The following is a 16,016-nucleotide window of genomic DNA, read 5'->3' on the forward strand; positions in this document are numbered from 1 at the left end:
TTCGAACCCAACTGGTTAAGGATACAAGAATCTCAACCATCCCAATAAACCTTTGGTGGTGAATCCATTTCTCAATTATGATCTTCTTGAAGCCCTTTTCATTTCACCAATCTAGACACAATATGCTTAATTCTAACTTAGTTTGCTACTTTCTTCTTCATTGATAAAAGTTAAAGAAAAACCATGATTTATCCCTATATTCTTCATTGATAAGATCTAAAAGAAGGGGGCCTTAGCCTTTATCAAAGACCATTCTCTTTCCCTATATTCTTCATTGATAGATCTAAAAGTAAGGGGGGCCTAGCCTTTCCCCAAACCATTCTTTGTCCCTATATTCTTCATTGACAAGATCTAAAAGTAAGAGGGGAGGGGAGGGGGGAGGAGTTGGCCTTTTACCAAAACCACTCCTTTTCCCTATATTATTCTTGATTGATAAGATCTAAAATGCTAAGCTTAGCATGTGTGAATTAGGCACAAACAAAAGCATGGTAAATAAGGGAGGGTTGATGAAGTGGTCCAGTATCTGCCAAATTTCGAACCGTGTGTCACTGACACTCCCGAGGATCTTTCAAGTATCAAAAAAGGAGATAGCAGGGCCATTTTTCCACCAAGTTCTAACCATATCGCTAACACTTGACAATCTCTCGATTATCAAAAAAGAAGGGGAGCACTAGGCAGGAGCTTGCTGAATGGTTCATAGATTTTCTTCAAGGTATATTACACAAATGATATCACAAAAGTTGTATGCATGTAACTTAAATCCATTTACTAATTACACCAATCTTTTAAAGGCACATACTGGAAGAGTACCATCAATGATTCTGACCTAAAGCTTAACTGAATAAAAGTATTTCCAGTCATACTTTCCCTTCCACTCACATAGTCATACACTTCATCCAGAGGTCATGTAAATGATAGCAAAATCCTGTCAAAGAAGGTGGTTAACCATGTTATATAATAGCCATGACATGTTCTATCTGCAAAGGTAGCAAAACTTTTAAGGGGTGATTTGGTTATACTTCTTGCAAAAACGAGAAGAGAACACTTTATTTGGAATTTTATGAAGATGGAGTTGGAAAACAAGTTCGGAGCACTATCCCAAATTTGGAATCCAAATCCAAGTTGGATTTGAAAATTATATAACCCAACACTGATTTTGAAATGAAGTGAAATTATTACAGAAAATAAGTGAATAATTATCAAGGCATAAATCATCTTTACGTTATAATTCTCACATAACTAGAAAGTGGACCAAACGGCCACTTAGCACTTTCTGTGTGGAAGGAGAAGATTATACCACAAGCACAAAAGAACAAATCCTTATCCATTTATTCAGGAAAGAGAGGGGGACAGAGAGAGAAAAAAGTTTGAGGGAGCAGTAAACAAACCTTGGACTTAATTTGTGGTGGGAAGATATACTCTTATGGTGTCTTTCATGGCCAGTTTCCTCCTACACGTAGGACATTTTCCCTGAGCAGCAATGGATGCTTTTATGCACGCCTTGCAGAAAATGTGACCACATTTCGTTGACATCTCGTCAACTAATGGACCCATGCACACTGGACAACTGAATGTAGGCTCTTTTGGTGGTGCTGGTATTGCACTTATTAGATCAACTCTCTGGCATGGGGAACAAAATTAATTAGAATAACGTTTTGAAACTTGAGATGGTAGATCTATAAAACATATTCTTTTAAAAAAACAACAAGATATAGTACATGGACTGTACCTTTGGGCAGCTATGTCCTTCTAGGTCTATGTGAATATCACCATTGTTTGTTGCTTGATTTGTAGAGACTCTTCTACGCCTGTTGCGACTGTTACCCCTAGATGCACCGTCCTCTGCAATAGCCATGCTCCAACCAAAATCAATCACAAAGGGTAATGGAAGAAATAAATCAAGCCAAGCTTTCCATGCAAATGGACTAACCCAAAAGTACATCAGGTCAAACACTTTTGATGCAAAATTAATTAGAACACCATACATGCCATAGCTCAAATTCCTTGTGTATATTTTGTTATCTACACACTCCTCCCAACCACAAGAGGATTAGAAAAAAAAAATACTCTAAAGAAAGTTCAGTTGATACTGGCGAAGTATTATGTCACTTTAAGATTCATTTTAATCCTGATTTTTCCTGTATCATTATCCTGATCTGCATTTATCTAACGACAAAAAGAAGAATTAATAATATCCTCCATTCCATCAGAACAGACACTCCTTGAGTGCACAAATTTCGTACATTGAATTGGTATCCTCAAGGAAAGAGACGATTATCATAGGTCCAGGAAAGATCATCTTGCTCCACCCATAAAGAGAATACTATAATTACAATCTCATATCTACTTAACCATTAAAGAAGAAAAGGAGAGGTTACTCTAAGCAATTCTAGTCAGATAATTCCTATCTAGAGCAAATAAAAAAAATTTATAGCTCTTGATTGGGAAAAAAAAGTTTTATAGCTAAACATGAACAAACAACCTGCAGGTGTAACAGGCTTAAGAGAAGAATAGATTACCAGAATCCACATCAAGCACAATAACCCGTCCTTGATTCCTTCTGGAGTTGTTCTTAGCCTAATGAAAAATGAGAAGATATCTAACATATTAGACTTGATGTGAAACATCAGCCATTATCACATACATGATGTGCCACTAAACAATCTTAACGAAGGAAAATAGAATAGTATGGGAAGGTACATACTGCTGCAAACGCCCTAGGGGATGATATAATCACATCATCATCAAGTGCCTCAACATCAATTGCTCCAGCTGTCAAAGAGGCACCTCTTAGTCCTTGTGGTGTATCCCCAGGCACAACATGAATAGGATCTCCTTCCTGATCTCTGTTCTCAATTGGTGGTGCAGCATTTAGATCCACATTTAGCAAAGTATTTCTTCTCGACTGGGACCTTGTACGCCTAATTGGTTGTGAGCTACTATCTTGGGAACTCATGCTTTGCTCAGTCGTGATCTCAAGGGGTTAGCTTCGACAGTATGATTCCTAAGATGTCAAGTGACCCTATATATCAAGAACAGGGAAAGACAGATAAATTTGAAGTTATGCTAGGGTTTATTTTCATCATAATTTGTTATCTCATAATGCAAGGGGCAACAAGAACTAGCAGTAATTCAAGTATCTTAAATTTACTAATTACACTTCTGCAGTAACTCTTAACGATGACTTTTAACATACACCACGGCGAGAAGCAGAAATGAATAGACTTGCAAACTGCAAGTTGTATGCTTTCATGTATTTTAGCTAAGTAGAAGTTAAATCGGGCTGCAATCGACGGAAAGGAAAGCATGGACATCGAAAGTTTGATACCAACGTTAGAGTATCTCTAGAACCCTTCGCACTCCATCTGCCAACCTTAGTCAAGCTCTACAGCTTAATACTAAGCTCAGTACAACAGAATCAAATAGCTTCTTTTTATATAACTTTGAGTTTGAAAAGTTATCCGGCTTAACCATAGCCCATTCAAGTTCCAAATTTGAATCTTACACATAGTTAAAGAAGACCCAGACCACAAAATTAACTTCCACATTGTAACCTCAAACCTTGTTATGTCCTCTTTACTTCTGTATTTTCCTTTAAACTGATTTTGATGTGTGTTACTCAAGCTGAGGATTTTTCGGAAACAGCCTCTCTACCTCCACAAGATATGGGTAAGGTCTATGTACACTCTACCCTCCCCAAACCCCACTTATGGGACTACACTGGGTTTGTTGTTGTTGTTGTTGTTACATTGTAACCTCAAAACCAATATCAACAGTGTGAAAGCAGGAAGAGGACCCTCACTTCAAATCAAACTGTTCAAACAAAAACGCAGCAATTTGGAAAAATTTACCAGAAACCACACAACTTAAATATAGTGGGTTGACTATATAAATGCAGTGTATCCATTACACTCCATTCGTCCTTATTCAGAGGATTCAACACAATTTGACAAAATTTTAGATTGAATATTAAATCTACAGAAACTCTCATTTACTTTGTGATGCTCGAAAGAAACCACACAACTTATATCAACTCAACATACTTCAATCCCAAACTAGTGTGTTGGCTATATAAATTCAGTGTATCCGTTCGACTGTTCCACTCTATTTCATTTTTTTGATAATCATAGAGTCTAGACCAGCTTGCACGCACATTCAATTACTTCCATAGGATACCTATCAACTCTCACCTGCATCAGGTACCAGGTACACAATTTGACTGTTTCTAGACTTAATGTCACATCTATCGAAACCTTCATTTATTTTATGATGCTCGAAAAGAAACAACACAACTTAAATCAACTCAACCCGCTTCAATCCCAAACTAGTGTGTTCGCTATATAAATTCAACATATCCATTCACTCTATTTTATTTTTTTAATAATCCTAGTGCCCATGCCAAATTGCACCTACCTCGATTAATTCCACAAGATACCTATCAACTCCCGCCAGCAACAGGTACACAATTTGACCATTTTTAGCCGAATGTCTAATCTACAGAACCCCTCTATTTTATTTTTTTAATAATCCTAGTGCCCAAGCCAAATTGCACCTACCTCGATTAATTCCACAAGATACCTATCAACTCCCACCAGCAACAGGTACACAATTTGACCATTTTTAGCCGAATATCTAATCTACAGAACCCCCCCCCCCCCCCAGTTTAAGCTGCTCGAAAGTAAACCTAGCCACACATGACTGAACTGTAGAAACAACAACCAGTTCGCTATCTATCTATTCATACTTAATAACAACAATTTCAGTATATACATAACAAACAATGGAAGCAAAAAATTGAATTTTTATCACAACACAAACATATACACGAAAATTTTGCAGATCACAACACAAGACTGTAAAATAAATCGATTAAACAGTTAAAAAAAAAACGAAGAACACAAGACAAGTGAATCGTTAATTTCAAAGGAATTAAAGGATCCATACGAGAATCGAACCTGAACTTGTTCAAAACTCCAAAAAATTTCAACAACACAAAAGACATAAATTAGGGTTTTAGAGAGAGAGAGAGAGAGAGGGGGAGAGAGAGTGAATTTGAAATTCAAATACTGTCAAACACAAACTTTGTCACAAATATTATGATTCGAAAATATGTTTTTGTTTATTTTTATTTGTTTATTTAGATTTGGTATATTCTTTAGAAAAATAATGATAAATATGTATATTTTATTATAATAATTATATTAATTGATGTATAGTATTAATTCTTGAAAAATAATTTAGAAATAAGTAATTAAATAAAGTGTATTAATAATGTTTGTATTAGTTATACTTGCATTAAATATACATAGAAATTTTTTATGTATTGTTTGGCTTGGTGTATTAAAAATTATATGCATAGCATAAAAATATTAATTTACAAAAATATTCTCCACAATTATGGTGGAAAAGATATAAAAAGGGTTTCAGGGGACTTTAACTATGTTAGTGTATGTATTAAATCTTTTATCTTACTAATACCTAGAAATTCATGGTATTAATAAATAGGAATACGTATCTTAATACACAATAGAGTGTATATATAGGTTGAAAAAGTGTACCAAATAAGGTACTATACATAGAGTTAATGTATGCATATTTCTCCTAATACACTCTATTAAGTAGTCATTTGACCATATGATGTCACACTGATTTCATCTCATGATATATCATGAAATGAACTTTCAAATTCTACAAAAATCATGATTTGAGAATTTTTCAAATCATGATATGAGTTTTTTCAAATACAAGAATTGACCCACAAATTTATATTTTTTTTAAAAATCCACATTTAATCTATATATCTACTAGCCAGTTGTTTTATATGTAAATAAAATTTATAATTCATAGCATTACTTTTTAAACCATTTGTATCTCATATAACGATTATTTTCTCTAATATAAAACTATTTTTACTTCAAATCAATTATTAATTTACTATTTATATTCACAAAATTCCTTATTTTTTATCAAATTTATTACTACTTTATTCAGAGCAATGTCTAATAATAATAAAAAATTCATTATTATATTGAGTAGACAAGACTAATTATTATGATATTAATTGCAAAAATAATTTCCTTAGCTACTAACAAGTTGAACACTATAACTTATGTTCAATTTTTTTTTTTATTGAATTAAGGTTTGATGAATAAATATTGTATTTTTTAGAATAACTTTGTGATAATGTATAATGTGATTTTATAAACTTTTGTTTATTTGTTAAGATTGTATAAACAATTGGGACAAATTTGATAGTTTTATATTATAGAGTGTTTATGTTTATGAGAAAACATACAACATAAAAAGTCATGTCCAAACAAAACTTCAACTTCATCTCATAATTTCATATCATAATTATATATATGTTTCAAATCATGATTTCATATTTCATGGCCAAAATCCAAATGGGTTCTAAGACTCCTTACTCTCTTTGTGTCAACTTATGTGATGTAGTGTAATGGATGCGAGTTTTTTAAAATATGAATTTTTTTTACAATATTCCAAAATTACCCTTAACATAAATTATTTTTTAAATAGAAAAGTGTATACTTATGTACTTTTTTTGCCAAATATATGGGATCTAATATAGGTAAAATATTGACAGAATCATTAAATATTTGTCAAATAAAAAAATATGTCATTTATGTAAATTAAAACAAAAGGAACATTCGTTTTTAAGGGTGGTACATATCCAAAATGTTAGATTTGTTTTGTGATTCGTACTGATTTTTTAAAGCATGTAAAATCAATTTCTTAAATCATCTTAATTACATCGATTTCTCTTCAATATTAGTACGATTCGGTTGATTTTTAATTTTTTTACTTTTAAAATATCACTTAAAATATACTACTATTAAAATATACTTTTTACAAATATGTTCTTGATGAACCACTTTAATTCTCCACCAAGAAGACACGAATGTTAAACTTTGTTGCCGTATGTGTTGATTTTTTTAATAAAGAAACTAAGAAAATAACAGAGAAAGACTTTGAGAGAAAAAATACTACAATATTATCAAAGGGGATTATTTTATTAATAATCCAGAGACTTGCATTTCTAGATATAATTCCTAACTAAAAATAGAAAAATAAAATACTAACTTATCAGTTTAATTCAAATAACAAATAAAAAGAACTAACTCCTAAATATAAGTCAAATATGACTCTAATAACATAATTTAAAAACCCTAAAAATAGCTAACTGTTTTATTTCTGCAATACCTGAGACATATTTTCAACACTCCTTCTTGGATCAGGAATTGTAAATTGTAGTCTCATCTGAAATTGACCTTGTGAACAAATCTGCTAATTCATCATTTGTCTTGCAAGGCTTGTGTGCATCTTTTGTTGGATTAAATGAGGAGCTCTTACCTCTCATTTTAACGTGTAAAATCTCTTGCTTAGTAGAATCAAAAATTCGACAATATTTATCTCCAAATAATAATTTAAATCCTTTTTCTATTAACTGACCAATACTAAACAAACTTTTATCAATATCAGGCACATAAAGAACATCTGAAAAATTTTTGTACTTGAATTTGTTTTAATTGAAACAAACCATTTTCCTTTTGCAGGATTACAATTTACAATCACCATTCCCAATTCTGACTTTCTTATTTTCCATAGGAATGAACTCTTTAAAAAGATTTCTTTCATATGTCATGTGGTTTGTACAACCACTATCAATCATCCAAAAATCAGATTCTTTGGTTGAAAAACAAGTTGCCACAAATAAGTGGTCTTCTTCTTCAGTAGTGGCTTGAGCAATTGTTTCATCTTTTTAAAATTTGCTTTTGCAAATCACAGCTTTATGACCAAGTTGTTTGCAGTTCTTGCACTGTGCATTTGGTCTTTTTCAACATTTATATGAAGGATGTCCATTTTTTTCATAATGCTGACAAGGTGGGTAATTTTTCAAAAAATTACCCTTGCTATGAGTTTTGTGGCTGGCTACTAATGTTCCTTCAACCATGCCATCTTGCGTCATAAGTCTCCTTTGTTCCTAAGCCTGCAAAGAATTTAACAATTCTGCCAAGGTAATTTTGGACAGATCTTGTGTGTTTTCCAAGGTAGTTATACATGCTTCATATCTTTCGGGCACTGTAACAAGAACTTTTTCAACAATTCTTGTATATTTGAATTCAGTGCCTAGTAATCTTACCTTGTTGACAATACCAAGCAATCTGTCAGAGTATTCCTTGATTGTTGTTTCTGACTCTTTCATTCTCTGCAATTCAAATTCCCTCATTAAATTTAATACCTTCATTCCTCGTATTCTTTCATCTACAACATATTCTTTCTTCAGATAATTCCAAATATCTTTTGGTGATGTGAGAGTCATAATTTTCGTGAAAACAGTTATCGAAACATCAGCAAACAAAGTTGCTTTTGCCTTCGACTTAATGGTTTTCTTTTCCTTGTGACTTTTGATCTGGGCCACAATGGGATTATTTGGCAGCGGATTAATTTCATAATCCTCTTCCACGGCTTCCCAAAGATCAAGAGCCTCCAAGTAAGTTTCCATTTTCACAACCCATAGTTGATAATTCTCACCATAAAAAATAAGAGGAGTCATTCGTGAAAAACTATTTTCGAAATTCATTTTTCTACTCACAGGTCCCTCAAGAAGAAGGCTCTAGATACCAATTGTTGGTTTTTTTAATAAAGAAATTAAGAAAATAACAGAGAAAGACTTTGAGAGAAAAAATACTGCAGTATTATCAAAGGGAATTATTTTATTAATAATCAGAGACTTGCATTTATAGATATAATTCCTAACTAAAAATAGAAAAATAAGATACTAACTTATCAGTTTAATTCAAATAACAAATAAAAAGAAATAACTCCTAAATATAAGTCAAATAGGACTCTAAAAACATAATTTAAAAACCCTAAAAATAGCTAATAACTGTTTTATTTCTGCAATATCCTGAGACATATTTTCAACAGTTTGTTTGATCTTAAACATTTAATAGGAGTGTTTGCATAAGTTTTGTTGTATTGTTTGATAGAGTATCTATTACATTGTCTTTTAATTATAAACCTAATTAAGTAAAAGCTAATTATAAAACAAAGAGCCAAAGTCGTCTGAATATTTTTTGATTGATATAGCAAAATATTGTTATAAGAAATAGTAATATAACATAACATGATAATTATTTTTTAAAAAAAACTTTATTATTATAGTAAAATATTATTATAAAGGATGACTATTACAGAGGAGTGTATGAAGATTATTTTTCTACATTTTGATTATATTTATGAAACACATTCTAAGGGTGGAGTAGGATATCTAATCATATCATCACAATAATCATAAGTTTTATAATTGACTCTATATTCATCATATAATTTTCTTTGTGAAGAACTCAACCTCCAATAATTTCTTTGGTTCCACCAATAACCTTGTGAATTGCAATTATTAGTATTTGAGTTAATTATTGGGCACCCACCAATTTTGAAATCTTGAAAATAAGCTTTGAAAGGTGCAAAAGACCAATTGGTCTTTGTTAATCCTCCATCTGTTGCCCAACCATCTCCATCCCATATTGTGGCTAGTAATTGCATTGGTTGTTTTGGATATCCAACTCCAATATTTTCATTGTTTTTGAACACCCTAATTGGAATATTGTCCACATAAAACCTGAAAATATTCAAGAAAACAAAATACAAAAGGATTTAATTTATATGCACTGATAATGTAAATACATTTTACACAACTATTACAATTAAGTTGATTGTGTCGGGGCTAACTTATGTGTGTCTTGTGTAATGTTACTGGATATATATGTTATCTTTCACCAATTACTGATCACCAATATAAATATTGAGTAACTGTGTCTGTCTAGATTTAGGAATGTAGCAAGATTGAAATTGACGATAAGAAATAATTAGTGTGTTTGGTATTAAAAAAAAATATTACTAATAAAAAAAGAGAGGTGGTGTTGATAAGCACTTTTTATTGAAAAAATTAAAATATCCTTAAAGCTATTTATATAGAAAATATATATTAAAAAAAAATAAGATTTATATAAAAAAGGAATGAGAGATGGAAACAGAATAAGATATGATGAAAATTTAAAAGATTTAGAAAGAGTATTTCGGGCATTACAAAAGATATTAAGGATTTAATTATAGAAAACTTGATCAAATCGAAAGTACTCATAAGTTGTAAGGTTACTTAGTTTAAGAATAATTAACCTATGATTAATTTTGGCTTATAAAGCACTTCTAATATTATTATCAGATGTGCCCAATAAGCCAAAAAGTGTTCATAAGGTAATTTTCACCCGTTTTTATATAAGCTTAGTCAAACATCTTCTAAGATTGATCGACAACACATGTTATAACAATGTTATAACAACATGGTAAAGAAGATTCAACTCAAATGAACAACATATATAAATCAAGTATGTTATGGTGGAGTGGTAAGTATTCCTTCATTTTTAACAAAAGATCTCGGGTATGAGTCCTTCTAGGTATGAAGTCACTTTTATTAGGGACCGCTTCACCTCTCAATGTGAGACTTTCTGACTCAAATTTAAATTTAATCAAGCCTTAACTTTGAATACCAGACACTAGGTGAAAAATAATATATTTTTTTAAAAGAAAACATATATAGTGTCACACCTCCTATATATCATTAACAAGTCATGAAAGATATAACGAATATACCATGTCTCCGCATTGGATCAAGAATATAGGGATCAAAAGAATCAAAAACCGCTAATTCATACCGATGTAAAAACATGCATTATATAACATAAATTGTACATAATTATCTTACACTATTTGATGTTCATTCCACATGATTTTATAATTGTGAAATTCTGCAGTTGGATCAAACCAAAGATGCACCCTTTGTTCTCTATTTCCACCACCATTTACAAACACATTTGTTTGCAAACTATACGGTTTGCCTTCTCTATTGCCCAAAAATTCAAAATCTATTTCATCATTATTGTATGTATTTGAATGTAGCTGCAAAAAACATATGAAATTAATTCGTAAATATTTAATTTATAACTTGAATTTAACTTTATATACATTGATAACGTAAATTATGTTACACTATCAGCGTATTTTAATATGTCATAGTATGTGCTATGTACACTTATTTATGGACGGTTATTTGTCGGTTGCTTTTAGGGTATGTTTGATATGAATTTAAAAAATTAATGAAAAATAATTAGTTATCTTACTTATTCTGTGTTTGACAATTACATAAAAATATTGTTTCAAAAATATTTACACAAAATTAATTGAAGATAATAGTATTTTACTTACATAAAAAGCAATAACAACTCCTGCTGAGTCTCTGTTTGGTAGTTTTATTTTCATGTGAAAGAAGCCTGAACCATAATTCTCCTTAGATCCAATGCCAGATCCTATAAATAATTCAACAAATTAATTAATACTATTTATAAATTACTAAATTAATCAAGCTATAAAAAAAAATCTCCTATATACGATTCGAAACGTGTTCTTTTTTACTGCTTAAACTTGTAAACATTTGGTTGATGCAAGATGTAAGAAAATCCCATTTAGTTAGACAAACACTACAAAAACAAAAGGAGTTAGCGTCAAAAAGGATTCTATCACTAAATCAATTTAACGATGAATTATCAAAAAATTATGTTATCAAGAGGAGTTTTAGTAACTAATATTGTAGCTAATTTCTATATTTTTTTTGTAGTGAAATAATTATTGTTGCTACTAGTGCCAAAAACAACAAAATAAATACTTCCTTCGTTTCACTTTAATATTTGACACTATTTCCTTCTTAATGTGTTTCGATAATAATAATACACATTTCAATATTTTCTTAATGATATGCTTATAGCCAAATACAGTACATGTTATGACATGTTTCAAGCTATAAGTTTAAAAAATTATTATAATAATCACATAAATATCCTAACACATTTAAAGAAGTGGAGTCAGAATTTCAATTTTGTATGTTCTGAATTTTAAAACAAACTTTTTAAATTTATTTTGTATACATATTTAATGTATTTGCTAATACAAATACAATATTTGAGTAAAAGCTACATGGTTGTTGTATTCGGACTTCAAACTCCGCCCTTGCATATTATGATATATAAATTTCAAAAGTTTTTTTTTTCATTCTTAAACTCACATATCCAAACTATGACAAATAAATCGAAACATATGGAGCAACACATAATAACAAAAAAAATACCAGAAGATTGGTCCATTGAAATCTGAAGTTCTCTTCCTTGGTTGAAGGATACAACTTGTTGATTCCCAAATATAATATTATAATTGACATCATAGGGTATATCTTTGGCTAAAGCTCTAAGTAGGAAAAGACCAAATAAACATACAAGTTTTATATAAAAATACATATTTTGCAACAATTAAAATAGAAAATAAAATAAAATTATATATGGTTGATGTAAAATATTCATAGTTGTTAAAGGAGAGAATTCTTGTTGGTTTTAATGAAGATGTTTAAAAAGCTTGTACTAGAGGGATATATATATTGGTTTTTTTGGGGGGAGGTGGGGGGGGGGGGGGGGAGCTAGGAAAAGGGTGTGTTTGGTAATGGAGAATTTTTCAATTTTTCTATATTCGATCAATTGGTTATTATTTTTTTCAAGAAAAACAAGTTCTTTAAAATGAGGGCAATAATTTCCTCAATGTAAACAAGAAAATGATCTTAAGCAGCAATTAAGTAACGGCAATAGCTTAATCATCGCTAAATATGTATTTTTAGAGGCAATTAGCACTCTTTGTATATGTTCATAAAGTCTATAGCGACATTGGATCCAAGGACAATTAACTAATGTTGATAAGGTTTTAGCGCTCTTTATTAATTCAGAAAAAAAAAAACATTTTTCTTCGTACCAAACACACCCTAATACTTCACCCAAAATAAAGAAGAAAAAAATGGTAAAGAAGGAAAATATGGGTTTGTGTTGTGTGGTCGAAACCCTTTCCTTCAAGTCATATATAAACCCTAATTGGGCATATTATTTACATCAATATTGGAAATAAATTTCAAACACATTATGAATAAAGAAAATTGAACCAAATAACTTGATTGATACGCAAAATCAATAAATAAATAAATTTTAAATAATGAATGTAAATATTATAGTATAATGTATTGTAGTAATTATAAGTTAGTTATCGTTTTTATTATATTACATATTAACGTTTGTCATTAAAAAGAAAGTTGATCAATGTTGAATTGATTGTAACTAAAATATGTTATAGGCAAATTTATTTTTATAGTTTATATATAAATTCCTACAAGGACTTTAAATTAATATAATAATAATTTTATATTAACAATTAGTTATTTATAGACTATGAATTTCTTAATATATATACATACAATCTCAATAAAAGTTATGTATCGAGATTTCCAAGAATTAGTGCTCTAAATCAAAATTCATCATTGATATAATTACTTTTTTTTCTTTCTTAATTTTTTTTCTATATTATTTTTATCAAATATAATAATACTTTTTTTATCCTATTCGTATTTTATTGTCATGATTCATCAGTATATAAAACTTAAACTCGTGCAAAGATAATGATCATGTTTTAAGCCTCCTAAGAATGAAGGCAAGAGAAGTATGAGTTGGTCAACAATCTTTATCACTTCATTAATCACCCACAATTTTACACATCATAATTTGCTCATTTTAGAAAAAACTTGAAGAGAAAATGAACATGAAATGGATATTAACTTTTGCTTGAATTGTAGTATCAATAATTAATCTAAATAGCCTCAAATTTAATCATTTATGTTTTTTAAAAATATAATATATATTTCCTTTTATAGAGTTTGCACAACTCCTAAGAAAGACATTTAATAGCATTATATGTATTTGCTTTAAAATACTATTTTAAAGTAGATTTTTTTTTTGGGGGGGGGGGGGGGGGGCGTAATATATAACTGTCTTTTTTCCTAAATGCTAAATATTCTTAAACAAATTGTGTTTATTATAATAACCAAATTTACTTACATTATGCTAACAATTTTAGAAATAGCAAAGATAATAGATATAATAAGGTTTTATAACTATAGTTTCGATAATTGCGCTTCATAGCTATAACTTTGTATGCTATGGAGGCTGCGGTTTGTATATTCGCAAGCGAATATACAAACGGTAAGTATATACAATTTTTTTGTATTTATACATTTAGAAATTTTTCAGAACTTCGTTTATATATTTCGCTTGTCAATATATAAACATGATAATTCATTATAGTTTTTTCACAAATCGTAATACAAATAGCTAGGATAAGAATATACAACACGAATCCCATTTTATGCTCATTCTATAAAAAAATTAGTAGGTGCACCAATACTATGTATTCATTAACTTCAATTTTTACTAGTTACATTTTTTGCTCCAATTAACAAACAAGAAGAAATGCAAAACAAATAAAAATGAAAATAAATAACAACACATGCATAGCTAAATGAAAATTTGCTCAATGTTGAATGAAGTGATTAGAAAATGTCAAGAATTTCCAATATGAAATTGTTGCAAAGTGGGCAATTAGCTCCTTCAACCCAAAGTTCCCTTGAACATAACCTGCAAAATGAATGTCCACAAGGTATAAATGCTGCACCTTTATGTCTAACTTGACAAACACAACAATTATTTAAGTTATCTCCACCAACATCACCACCACCATCGTCCTCATCCTCCTCGTCCTCGTCCTCTCCCATCATGTATGATGAACCTTCTGACTCCGCTAATAATGCCATCAATGACATTCTAACCGGTTCCTCTCCTTCTTTTGTTTCCGCGCTCTCTTCTTCATTTTCTTCTTCTTCTTCTTCTGATGACTCGTCCTCTTCACATTCACCATCCGTCCCCGATCTTCTCATTGACATTGAAGGGTCAAATTTCGTGCTAGGGCTCCCTCTTTGAGCTTTACTTGCATTTCTATTCAACGTTCTATTCCTTGACCCGAATTCATTACCTATGTCATCAGGGTACGTGGCATCTTTCGATGAAGGAAATCGGGCTGAAAGCCTTCGATTTATTGATCTATTATTACCTTGATTAATTGGAATGTCAGAAGTTGGAACATGAGTTGTGGTAATCGAATCCATTTAGCTTTTCACTAAAGTATTTGCAAGATTATTTTGAAATTAATGTTCCAGCTATTGTTGTTGTTATTGTTCTCTTCGACTCTGAGAAAACTTGAAGGTTCAAAGAATTGACTAAATTGTCACTAGTACTCTTGCCACCAACAATTACACATCCACAATTTTGTAGGGAATTCCTACAAAATACAAATAAGATGAGAAATTTCGCGTAGAATTCAAAAACCTAATACTAATTGAAATTTTAAAAAATAACATTGTGAATTTTCTTAGGCAATGGCAGATCTAGTGCGATGAACATTATATATATCAAAATTTTGAAAGGACTAGGTCGTAATTCGTAATGAGATTTAAAAAATTGGGGACAAATAATTCACCATTTTATCAAGATGGATCTTTTCTTTTTTTTACAGAATTCAGACATAAAAATTGTAATGCAAAAATCAAAAAGAGAGAAAAGAATCAAGAATTGCTAACCAAAAATTCTAGATGCGATCTACCAAATCATGGAATTCATACACAAAGTTTGAAGTAAGAAAAAATAATATTTGAATTCATGAAAAAAAGAAAGATATTCTGCCTAAATAAAAAAAAATACTAAAGATCAGAATCATAAAATTTCTCAATTCAAACATGTGAGATTTGTAAACACAAGATCTCATGACAAATGTATACAAAAAGATTAAAGGGATACACGAAAACATACATGAAAAGGCATATCTCGTTGAATCAAACAAAGCTCATATCTTGTAAATCAATGAAGAAGGAAAAAAAAGGTACAAAAGGGAAAAATACACACATTTCATAGAGAGGGAGAGAGATAGAGGAAGAAAGGAAAGGGAAACAAAAAAGGTTCGTTTCCCCGCTACTCTCTCTAGCTCTCTCACTCACTCCGCCCCCTCTCTCATGTTTGTTTATT

General features: G+C 30.5%; 4 protein-coding genes across 6 annotated transcripts in view; 1 reads left to right on the plus strand and 3 right to left on the minus strand.

Annotated features, from left to right (window-relative positions):
* LOC125813008 (cytochrome b5) overlaps positions 1 to 16,016 on the plus strand; it is a 98,383-nt gene that overhangs the window by 59,155 nt on the left and 23,212 nt on the right. The window lies entirely within an intron of this gene.
* LOC125813002 (uncharacterized) lies at positions 683 to 5,042 on the minus strand. Its single transcript, XM_049492492.1, has 6 exons — positions 4,956 to 5,042; positions 2,705 to 3,004; positions 2,520 to 2,577; positions 1,730 to 1,842; positions 1,389 to 1,620; positions 683 to 925 (listed from the first exon to the last, which is right to left on the minus strand). The coding sequence occupies exons 2-5, from the start codon at positions 2,954 to 2,956 to the stop codon at positions 1,396 to 1,398; spliced, it is 648 nt and encodes a 215-aa protein (XP_049348449.1). The 5' UTR covers positions 2,957 to 3,004; positions 4,956 to 5,042; the 3' UTR covers positions 683 to 925; positions 1,389 to 1,395.
* On the minus strand, positions 9,259 to 12,387 carry LOC125812999 (xyloglucan endotransglucosylase/hydrolase protein 2-like). Its single transcript, XM_049492489.1, has 4 exons — positions 12,203 to 12,387; positions 11,287 to 11,387; positions 10,787 to 10,980; positions 9,259 to 9,643 (listed from the first exon to the last, which is right to left on the minus strand). The coding sequence occupies exons 1-4, from the start codon at positions 12,366 to 12,368 to the stop codon at positions 9,259 to 9,261; spliced, it is 846 nt and encodes a 281-aa protein (XP_049348446.1). The 5' UTR covers positions 12,369 to 12,387.
* On the minus strand, positions 14,489 to 15,124 carry LOC125813006 (uncharacterized). Its single transcript, XM_049492494.1, has one exon. The coding sequence runs from the start codon at positions 15,101 to 15,103 to the stop codon at positions 14,492 to 14,494; it is 612 nt and encodes a 203-aa protein (XP_049348451.1). The 5' UTR covers positions 15,104 to 15,124; the 3' UTR covers positions 14,489 to 14,491.

Source organism: Solanum verrucosum, unplaced genomic scaffold, assembly GCF_900185275.1.
Source record: "Solanum verrucosum unplaced genomic scaffold, falcon-dt-bn FXZP01000144.1, whole genome shotgun sequence".
NCBI lineage: Eukaryota > Viridiplantae > Streptophyta > Magnoliopsida > Solanales > Solanaceae > Solanum > Solanum verrucosum.

Bases quoted from the DNA above. Each gene is read 5' to 3' on its own strand.
- LOC125813002 (XM_049492492.1), bottom strand. From the start codon at position 2,956: ATGAGTTCCCAAGATAGTAGCTCACAACCAATTAGGCGTACAAGGTCC. The intron at 2,578-2,704 runs GTATGTACCTTC...ATTTTTCATTAG, and splicing joins CCCCTAGGGCGTTTGCAGCA to GCTAAGAACAACTCCAGAAG. The intron at 1,621-1,729 runs GTACAGTCCATG...TCCCCATGCCAG, and splicing joins AAGGACATAGCTGCCCAAAG to AGAGTTGATCTAATAAGTGC.
- LOC125812999 (XM_049492489.1), bottom strand. From the start codon at position 12,368: ATGTATTTTTATATAAAACTTGTATGTTTATTTGGTCTTTTCCTACTT. The intron at 11,388-12,202 runs GTATTTTTTTTG...AATTATTTATAG, and splicing joins TTCAATGGACCAATCTTCTG to GATCTGGCATTGGATCTAAG. The intron at 9,644-10,786 runs GTAAGATAATTA...GAATATTTTCAG, and splicing joins TGGAATGAACATCAAATAGT to GTTTTATGTGGACAATATTC.
- LOC125813006 (XM_049492494.1), bottom strand. From the start codon at position 15,103: ATGGATTCGATTACCACAACTCATGTTCCAACTTCTGACATTCCAATT.